The sequence below is a fragment of the Mobula birostris genome, chromosome 13 (genome assembly GCF_030028105.1).
Source record: "Mobula birostris isolate sMobBir1 chromosome 13, sMobBir1.hap1, whole genome shotgun sequence".
In the NCBI taxonomy this organism is placed as follows: domain Eukaryota; kingdom Metazoa; phylum Chordata; class Chondrichthyes; order Myliobatiformes; family Myliobatidae; genus Mobula; species Mobula birostris.
The window spans coordinates 29170709-29181933 of record NC_092382.1 but is presented as its reverse complement, the minus strand read 5'-3'; the positions used below and the strand labels follow the sequence as shown (position 1 = coordinate 29181933).

General features: G+C 44.9%; 1 protein-coding gene across 1 annotated transcript; it reads right to left on the bottom strand.

The window, feature by feature from the left end:
- Nucleotides 1-1218: 1218 nt before the first annotated feature.
- Nucleotides 1219-7655, bottom strand: LOC140208675 (uncharacterized). Its single transcript, XM_072277534.1, has 2 exons — nucleotides 7496-7655; nucleotides 1219-3352 (listed from the first exon to the last, which is right to left on the bottom strand). Exon 2 carries the CDS (start codon nucleotides 2859-2861, stop codon nucleotides 1977-1979), a length of 885 nt encoding a protein of 294 aa, XP_072133635.1. The 5' UTR covers nucleotides 2862-3352; nucleotides 7496-7655; the 3' UTR covers nucleotides 1219-1976.
- Nucleotides 7656-11225: the final 3570 nt, after the last annotated feature.

Genomic DNA, 11225 nt, shown 5'->3' with positions numbered 1-11225 from the left:
ACAAAACTACACTAGGCTAAGTGACACAACGCAAAGCTACACTAGACTACGTAAAATAACACAAAAACTACACTTGACTACAGACCTACACAGGACTGCATGAGGTGCACAAAACAGTGCAGGGCACTACAATAAATAATAAACAAGAAAATAGGCACAGTAGAGGACAAATTACAATATAATAATAAATGATAAAATAATAAATAAAAGTATGCCTGCATATAAGATGACAGACAGGAAATGATAAAGTCGAGGTGTTTGGTGGTGTGGAAGGGTGGGTTGGTGGGTAGAGATATTTATCAGCCTTACTGCTTGGGGAAGGTAGCTGTCCCAGAGGCTGGCCATCCTGGTGAGGATGCTGCGTAGTCTACCCAGATGGGAGTGGGACAAACAGTCCATGAGTGGGATGGGTGGAGGTTGATTATGAAAATCAGGTTGGTGTTTGATCTCAAGAGAGGGAATTTGGAAAATACCAATGAGATGCCTTTTTGAACAGCTTGTAATTGTGCCCATTAGGGAAAAGTTAATTTTGGATTGGGTGTTGTGTAATGAACCAGGTTTGATTACGAAGCTTATGGTAAAGGAAACGTGGACTTGGTGATCATAACATGTTAGAATTCACTCTGCACTTTGAGAGGGGAAAGGTACAAGAAGATGCATCATTATTAGTGGAGTGAGGGGAACTACGAAGGCATGGGAGAAGAGCTCACCAAAGTTGATTGCAAAGGGACACTAGCATGGATGATGGCAGAATAGTAATGGCTGTTTTCCTGCCTGTCCAGCCTCAACCTGCCTCTGCCTTTCCACAGCCTCCATCTTTAATTTTTCTAACTTGTACGGGAGCCTAAGCTCACTTGGTTTACTTCCAGGAAACACCTCCAACTCCTCCACTTTAAACACACCCTCAGATACATAATGTTCAGCTATTATCCTCTGCATCTGTGACCTCCTCATTGTCGATTTCACCTTAGCAAGTTTTAACCTTTTAGCAATACTCAACAACTCAATCCTTCTGGTGTCCTCTAACGCCTCAGAGGCTGGTGCTTCCAGAAATCTATCAACATCCATTCCTGCTGATTTTCCACACACAAATAAATCAAAAGGGATTTCTCCAATGAAATCGATAATTAATCAATACGCCCTCAAATCTGTTCATATCCCGGATGCAAGCCCAAATTTTGCTATGAACCGTAACGCTTTAGAAATGAGCCAGACGCAATAGACTACCCTTAGAGTCTGTTTTTGATGTTACATCCACTACCTTTATTCGTATCTACTAACAATATAGTAATTAGCAAGATAAACAAAAGTTAACAGTGTTATGTGTACTTGTGTGTAAATATAACTCCCAAACTATTGAGCTCAGGGGAAACAAGGCTTGGAGTCTTGAGATGGTGAACTATGAAAGTTCAGTTCAACCACAGAATAGGTGATGAGAGAGAGATATTTGTAGTGCAGGGTAAATGTCAAGAGAAGGCAATTCTGTCGAATTCCACAGTGGTAAAACGAAAGAACAGTCACTGTAGATTTTATCCATCGTCGTTCCAAATCCACATACAAATTATCACCGAAAGTGACTTGTCACAAGGGGTATCGTCTTCAAGTGAATTCCCACACCACACCCAGGCAGGGGTTAACACATAAGTGGTCTTCACAGGATACCCCAAATCAGATCCACTCGTATGGATCAAACGAGGTGACAACCTTACATTTGATGTTCGCTGAATCGATAATTAACCCACCCTTGTGGGCATAGGAAAGTTCTCTACAGTGACCCTTGGCCACTAGTTCCCTTGTTTTGATCCTTCCATTTATCCTCCTTCATCTCCGTTTGACTCTGAGTGTCTGTGTCCTCGGTTAAAACTAAACAAGCTGTGAGTGATGTAAACAAGCTGCAAGTCAGACTGATTTCCATTCTTAATCTCTCTCTCTCTCTCTCTCAAAATGACAGTCCACAGGAAATGAAATCTAGGGATTCATAACAATGGCCACTCCCCATTGTGAACTGACTGGTGTGCCAGTAGCTTGGATGACTGAGTGAATCTCTTCCCACAGACTGAGCTGGTGAACGGTTTTTCCCCAGTGTGAACTCGCAGATGTGTCAGTAGGGTGGATGATTGAGTGAATCCTTTCCCACATTCTGAGCAGGTAAACGGCCACTCCCCAGTGTGAACTGACTGGTGTGCCAGTAGTTGGGATGACCGAGTGAATACATTCCCACATTCTGAGCAGGTGAATGGCTTCTCCCCAGTGTGAACTCGCTGATGACTCTGTAGGGTGGATGAATCAGTGAATCTCTTCCCACAGACTGAGCAGGTGAACGGCTTCTCCCCTGTGTGAACTAATTGGTGTCTCTGTAGGTTGGATGAATCAGTGAATCTCTTCCCACAGACTGAGCAGGTGAACGGCTTCTCCCCAGTGTGAACTCGCTGATGTCTCTGCAGGGCGGATAACTGAGTGAATCCCTTCCCACATTCTGAGCAGGTGAATGGCTTCTCCCCAGTGTGAACTCGCTGATGAATCTGTAGTTTGGATAACTGAGTGAATCCCTTCCCACATTCTGAACAGGTGAACGGCTTCTCCCCAGTGTGAACTCGCTGATGACTCTGTACGGTGGATGAATCAGTGAATCTCTTCCCACAGACTGAGCAGGTGAACGGCTTCTCCCCAGTGTGAACTCGCTGATGTCTCTGTAGGTTGGATGAATCAGTGAATCTCTTCCCACAGACTGAGCAGGTGAATGGCTTCTCCCCAGTATGAACTCGCTGATGACTCTGTAGTGTGGATAACCAAGTGAATCTCTTCCCACAGACTGAGCACGTGAACGGCTTCTCCCCAGTGTGAACTCGCTGATGTGCCATTAGGTTGGATGACTCAGTGAATTCCTTCCCACAGTCCGAGCAGCTGAACGGCCGCTCGCCGGTGTAAACACGCTGGTGAGCCTTTGTGTCAGATGACTGAGTGAATCCTTTCCCACAAATTCAGCAGATGACCAGCCTCTGCTCGATGTGAACTGACTGGTGTGTCGACAGGTGGGAAGACCGACTGAATCCTTCCTCACACACAGAATAGATGAATGGCCTTGTCCAGTGTGAACTTGCTGATGTACCTTCAGTTGTGATGACCGAGTAAATCCATTCCCACTGTCCGAGCACGTGATCGGCCTCTCCCCTGTGTAAAATAATGGGTGTACCAATTGGTCAAATGAACGAGTGAATCCCTCCCCACCTTCTGAGCAGGAAGGATGGCTGATTGAATCCCTTGCTCCTTTTCTTAAATGTCTAGACAGAGACAGCAAAACTGGCGTGTCGTGTTTGAGATTCCTGGGGACAAATTCCTTCTCATTTTTAATCTGTAAAAAGAATAACAAAATCCATTAGTGTGTGTAGGACAACATTTCAGATGAGATTACTTGAGTTGCCAAGGTTTGATCTGGTATCACACTGTTACAGTGAGATTCAACCCAAGATGGACAGAGAAATCATCTTCTAACTGGGCACAGTGCTGGTATCTGGAATGACCATCAATTCTCTGATGCTCTTCCTGTCTCTATAAAAATGGGGCATTTCTGCCATCTCCAATCTGTGACCTGGCTCAGTTTGACTCTCTCCATTGGTATTATTCCCTGCTCCTGCTGAGCAGCATGGGTGCCTGGCCCCACAGTAACTGAAACAGTATCACACAAATAGTCTTCCTTGACATGCATTTGGGATTTTCTTTTACGTATGATTAACTTAAAGTGCCACAGTGTTAACGCCATATAAAAAAATTCCTGCTGAGATGAATGGTTGGTCTGCACAGCTGTGAAAAGGACTTAAAGTGAATTTTTGTATTATTTCAGGTTCTTGGGCCATCTGGTTTGTGCTGAACTATTTAAACTGCCCACTCCCATACCCCTACCATCCAGGCACCTACTCAAACCTCTTAAATGTTGAAATCGTGCTTGCATGCACCACTTGTGCTCTTTGCTCATTCCACACCCGGATGATCGTCGGTGTGAAGAAGTTTCCCCTCATGTTCCCCTTAACGTTTTACCTTTCCCCCTTAACCCATGGCCTCTGGTTGTAGTCCCACACCATCTCAGTGGTAAAATCCCTATCTATGTCCCTCATAATAGTGGTATACCCCAATCAAATCTCCCCTCAGTCTTTTATGTTCCAAGGAATAAAGTCCTGACCTGTTCGATCTTTCCTTATAACTCAAGTCCTACAGACCTGGCAACATCCTTGTGAATTTTCTCTGAACCTCTTTTACATCTTTCCTGTAGGTTGGTAACCAAAACCGCACACAATACTCCAAATTAGGCTTCACCAGTGCCTTCTACAAGTCAACATAACATCCGTCTATTGTTGTCAGTACTCTAGTTCATGAAGGCCAATGGGCTGAAATCTTTCTTTCTGTCTCTATCTAACTGTGATACCACTTTCAGTGAATTAAGGACTTGTATTCCCAGGAGCCTTTCTACTACAATACTCCTCCATGCCTGACCAGTCACTGTGAAAGACCTCCCTTGGTAGGTCATACCAAAGTGCAATACCTCACACTTGTCTGCATTAAATTACATTTCCCATTTCCCAAACCATTTTCCCAGCTGGTCCAGATCATACTGCAAACCATGATACTCTTCCTCGCTGACGACTACACCACCAATCTTGGTGTCAGCTACAAATTTTCTGATCCAGTTAACCACCCTATCATCCAGATTACTGATATAGATGACAAACAATAACAGATACAGCACTGATCCCTGTGGCACACCACTAGTCACAGGATGCGGTCAAGAGGCAGCCATCTGCTACCACACACTGGCTTCTCCCAAAGACAGTGTCTCATCCAATTTACTATCTCATCTTGAGTGCTGAGTGACCAAACCTTCTTGATCCACCTCCCATATTCCACCTCTGTAATCTGTACAGGGTCTAGGAATTTGATGCTGCTTTGCCTCACTTCTATAGACTCTGTGTTCATCTCGTGAGTAAAAAAAAATCTCCCACATCTATTTTGTCTCCTCATATGGATTACCATTCTGATCTTGCAGAGGATTAATTTTTTCCCTTGCAATCTTTTCACTCTTAACATATCTGCAGAATCCATGAGGATTCTCCTTCATCTTGCCTGCTGGGGTAACCTCATGCCTTCTTTGTCTTTCATAAGTGTTCACTTGAATTTCCTGTATCTCACAAGTACCCCATTTGTTCCAATCTGCCTGTACCAGGTATGCACCTCCTTTTTATTGATCTGGGAGATGAAAGCCAAAGGGGTGATAGAGCTGCTATGGGAGGTGGTGGTGGGGGAGGGTCAAACTGAAGTTGCAGGGGGAATGGGAGCCTGAATAACAGAATAGATAGTGCAGGGTTTGCGGAGACAGTTGTTGTTCAGTCCTCAGACAAAGTCAGGAATGAAAAAGTTGAGCATGGTGCAGTGAATATGCTGAGCCCTGTATATTTCAATACAAGGAGCAGCGTAGGAAAGGCGGATGTGTTCAGGGCATGGATCAACACCTGGAATTATGACACTAGGATCTGGCAACTGTGGCCTGGGACAGGCTGCTTTATGGCAAAGGTGTGCTTGGTAAATTGAGGCCTTCAAAGCGAAATTTTGAAAGTACAAAGCGGGTATGTGCTTGTCAGAATAAAAGGTAAAGATAGAAACTGTAGGGAACCTTAGATTTCAAGAGATATTGAGACCCTGATGAAGCACAAAATGGAGTTGCATAACAGGGATAGGCAGGCAGGTTGAAATGGAGTATAAGAAATAAATCAGGATGGCGAAAAGAAGGCATGAGATTCCCCTTGCAGAAAAGATGAAGGATAATCCTCAGGGATTCTGGAGATAGATTAAAAGCAAAAGGATTGCAAGGCACAAAGTTGGTCCTCTGGAAGACCGGAATGGCAATCCATGGCTGGAACCAAAGCAGATGGGGGAAGATCTTAAATATTTTTTTCATTTCTATTTACTCAGATGGACACAGTGTCAATGAGAGTGTGGAAAAGCGGCATTAAAACCGTGGACCCTGTACAGATTAAAGAAGAGGGTGGATAAATCTCCAGGGCATGACAAGGTGCTCCCTCGGTCCCCATGGGAGGCAAGTGCAGAAATCGTCGGGGCCCCAGCGGAGATAATTAATTCATCCTTAGTGACGGGAGAGTTATCAGAGGATTGTTGGATAGCCAAAGTTATTTCACTGTTCAACATAGAACATAGAAATCTACAGCATATTCCAGGCCATTCAGCCCACAATGTTGTGCCAACCATGAAACTTACTCTAGAAACTGCCTGGAATTTCCCTAGCACATAAAACTCTATGTTTCTAAGCTCCATGTACCTACCTAAGAGGCTGTTAAAAGACCCTATTTTATCTGCCTCGGCCACCACTGCTGGCAGTGCATTCCACACACCCACCACTCTCTGTGTAAAAAAAACTTACCCCTGACATCCCCTCGGTATCTATTTCCAAGCAGCTTAAAACTATGCCCCTCGTGTTAGCCATTTCAGCCCTGGGAAAAGCCTCTGGCTATCCACATGATCAATGCCCCTCATCATCTTATTCACCTAAAAAAAGGCTTTGTTGGAAGTAGGCAAAATTATGAGGGTATAAATAGGGTAAATGCAAGCAGCTTTTTCCACTGATGTTGGGTGGGACAACAACCAGAGGTCATGGGTAAGTGACTTCCCCATTTATACAACACAATACAATACAACACAATACAGGCCCTTCGGCCCACAATGCTGTGCCAGACATTACTTACTTCAGAAATTCCCTAGAGTTCCCCATAGCCCTGTATTTTTCTACGTGCCATGTACCTATCCAGGATCCTCTTAAAAGACCCTATTTTATCCGGCTTCATCACAGTCGCCGGCAGCCCATTCCACGCACTCACCACTCTGTGTAAAAAAACTTACCCCTTGTGGTGATATCACGTGTCAGGACGTGACTGGACAGAGTTACTAACATGAGCAGAAATGAAGAATGATAGAGAAGCATGGCAGTGTAAGACGTGGTTTTGCTGCTGTTAAGTAGAAGTTCAATTCTGCAGAATATGGTTTGTTATTAGTAACCCACGGTACGTATAAAGAACACAACACCCCTGACATCTCCTTCGTACCTACTTCCAAGCACCTTAAAACTGTGCCCTCTCTGCAGATTTTCTCTTGGTTGTGATTGGAGGCAGAACGAAGGTGATTTTCACAACAGCTGATGTAAAAGATTTTGTTCCCTTTCTCCGAGTTCCCAATCCTTGCATTTAGACAGCTGGAGCTCAGCTCTGTCTGAGAGATCCATCGGTTCCCATTCCCTCTCAGCCGGAAGCTCCCCGGAGCCCGTGTACGGATGGTGGGGCTGAGAGAGAGGGAAGAGAGCAGGACTGTCCCAGGATTTCGGGTCACGGAGTCCGGAGCTCACAGCAACTGTCCCGAAGTCGGTGTTGAAACCCCACCAATCTCCCTTCTCCCCACCCCGCAACAGTCTCCCTACAGCCGATCTCCTTAAGCTTACCGTGTACTGCGCGCATGCGTGATATTCGGCAACGGAACAGCCCTGACGCTTGCGCATTTGATCGGTGCTTCGGCGACGGCGAACTTTATATTGCAGGGCTTTATTGGTAATCACGGTGCCATTAAAAGTTTCTGCAAGCACCAGTTCCACGTCCATAGCTTTTTTTTGTGTGTACAGAAAATTCAGCAGCTGTTTTAACGCAGAAAGCGGCTCCCATAAACAATATACTCAATATCAACGTGTATCTAATGCCAAAGTACAATCCTCTTACAGATGTAGATATAAAACACAAGAGATTCTGCAGTTGCTGGAAATACAGTACAGAGACACACACACAAAATGCTAGAGGAACTTTGCAGTTCAGGCAGCGACTAAGCAGAGGAGTACGCAGTGTAGGCATGCTGAAGGGGCTCGGCAGAAACGTTGTCTATTTATTCCTCTCCACATTCGTTGCCTGATCTGCTGATTTATTCCAGTATTTTGCAGAACCCACTTTTTTTTTCAATCAATGTTTCTAAATGTTTCTCATCTTTGATTTATAGGCACATCCTGCTGGTCAGATTCCTCCTCCTCCCCATAAACTCTAGACCCCATCGCTCTCTGGAGCCTCAAAGCCCTGACTCAGGCCGGCATCTCATTGGTTTCTGAATCTGCTCCATCGAAGATTCATTTGCTAGTCTGCTGTCAGACTTTAGAGGCGCATTGCAACAACCCAGCTGTCTGAGGCACAGTCCTTTGAAATGAGTGAAAATGACCAAAAACGTTGAAAAGAGCAGCGAAGAAGGAGTTTAGCTAAATTATTTCACAGCACTGAAGAACTTCAAATACACAGGGAGCTCATCGTCTTATTCAGCCTGGAGAAAATCATGCAGGTGTATAAGATGATGAGAGATATTGGTCGTGTGAATAGCCAGAGGCTTTTTCCCAGGGCTGAAATGCCTAACACGAGGGGCATAGTTTTAAGGTGCTTGGACCCAGGCGCACAGGAGATGTCAAAGAGTGGTGGGTGTGTGGAATGCACAGCCAGAGACATTGGTAGACGTGGATACAATAGGGTCTTTTAAGACACTTGGACAATCGACAATAGGTGCAGGAGTAGGCCATTCAGCCCTTAGAGTCAGAACCACCTTTCACTGTGATCATGGCTGATTGCCCACAATCAGTATCCAGTTCCTGCCTTCTCCCCATAACCTTTGATTCCTCTATCTTTAAGAACTCTATCCATCTCTTTCTTGAGAGCATCCAGAGACTTGGCCTCCACAGCCTTCTGGGGCAGAACATTCCATATATCCACCACTCTCTGGGTGAAAAAGTTTTTCCTCAACTCCGTTCTAAATGGCTTACCCCTTATTCTTAAACTGTGGCCTCTGGTTCTGGACTCACCCATCAGCGGGAACATGCTTCCTGCCTCCAGCGTGTCCAATCCCTTAATAATCTTATGTTTCAATAAGATCCCCTCTCATCCCTCTAAATTCCAGAGTATACAAGCCCAATCGCTCAAATCTTTCAACATATGACAGTCCCGCCATCCCGGGAATTAATCTTGTGAACCTACGCTGCACTCCCTCAATAGCATGAATGTCCTTCCTCAAATTTGGAGACCAAAATTGCACACAGTACTCCAGGTGTGGTCTCACCAGGGCCCTGTACAACTGCAGAAGGACTTCTTTGCTCTAATACTCAATTCCTCTTGTTATGAAGGCCAGCATGCCATTAGCTTTCTTCACTGCCTGCTGTACCTGCATGCTTGCTTTCAGTGACTGATGTACAAGAACACCTAGATCTCGTTGTACTTCCCCTTTTCCTAACTTGACACCATTTAGATCGTAATCTGCCTTCCTGTTCTTGCCAGCAAAGTGGATAACCTCACATTTATCCACATTAAACTGCATCTGCTATGCATCCGCCCACTCACCCAGCCTGTCCAAGTCACCCTGCATTCTCATACGTCCTGCTCACATTTCACACTGTCACCCAGCTTTGTGTCATCAGAAAACTTGGTGATGTTTTAATCCTTTCATCCAAATCATTAATATATATTGTAAACAGCTGTGGTCCCAGCACTGAACCCTGCGGTACCCCACTGGTCATCGCCTGCCATTCTGCCATTAATCGCTACTGTTTGTTTCCTGTCTACTAACCAATTTTCTATCCATGTCAGTACCCTACCCCCAATACCATTTGCTCTAATTTTGCACACTAACCTCCTATGTGGGACTTTATCAAAGGCTTTCTGAAAGTCCAGGTACACTACATCCACTGGCTTTCCCATGTCCATTTTCATAGTTATGTTCTCAAAAAATTCCAGAAGATTAGTCAAGCATGATTTCCCCATCGTAAATCCATGCTGACTCGGACCTATCCTGCCACTGCTATCCAAATGTGCTGCTATTACATCTTTTACAATTGATTCCAGCATCTTCCCCACCACTGTTGTCAGACTAACTGGTCTATAATTGCCTGTTTTCTCTCTCCCTCCTTTCTTCAAAAGTGGGATAACATTAGCTACCCTCCAATCCACAGGAACTGATCCTGAATCTATAGACATTGGAAAATGATTACCAATAGACAGGTATATGGAGCTTAGGAAAATAGAGGACAATGCGGTCAGGAAATTCCAGGCAGTTTCTGGAGTAGGTTACATGATTGGCACAACATTGTGAGCCGAGGGGCCTGTAATCTGCTCCAGATTTCTGATTCTATGAAATTCAAGGGAAATCTCTTCTCCTGCAGAGTAGTGACGAGTTGCAACCTGTCATCATGGGGAGAGTGAGAGGTGAAGTGAACGGTAGGGCTAGATTTTACAATACTGATATGGAACAGAAACATGGGCAGGGACCAGACGGATTGAGTGGCCTCTCTTGTGTTCAATGTGAGTGTGGCAGAGACAGTAAGTATCTGTGACATGAGATTTGAAACAGAACTGATTTATCTTTTACAGATCCACAATATTAAACACCAGTCTAGTTTAAGGCTAACATCAGAAGAATGTTGGATGTGATAAGGTACACCATGCAAGGCTTATTGAGAAAGTAAGGAGGCCTGGGATCCAAGGGGAGATTGCTTTGTGGATCAAGAGCTGGCTTGCCCACAGAAGGCAAAGAGTGGTTGTAGACAGGTCATATTCTGCATGGAGGTCAGTGACCAGTGGTGTGCCTCAAGGATCTGTTCTGGGACCCTTACTCTTGGTGATTTTTATAAATGACCTGGATGAGGAAGTGGAGGGATGGGTTAGTAAATTTGCTGATGACAAAAAGGTTGGAGGTGTTGTGGATAGTGTGGAGGGCTGTTAGAGGTTACAGCGGACATTGATAGGATGCAAAACGGGGCTGAGAAGTAGAAGATGGAATTCAACCCAGATCAGTGTGAGGTGGCTCACTTTGGTAGGTCAAATATGATGGCAGAATATAGTATTAATGGTAAGACTCTTGGCAGTGTGGAGGATCAGAGGCATCTTGTGGTCAGAGTCCATAAGTCACTCAGAGCTGCTACGAAGGTTGACTCTGTGGTTAAGAAGGCGGTACGGTGCATTGGCCTAAATCAACCCTGGGATTGAGTTTAGGAGCCAAGAGGTAGTGTTACAGCTAAATAGGACCCTGGTCAACCCCACTTGGAGTACTGTGCTCAGTTCTGTTTGCATCACTACAGGAAGGACGTGGAAACCATAGAAAGAGTGCAGAAGAGATTTACAAGGATGTTGCCTGGATTGGGGAGCATGCCTTATGAGAAT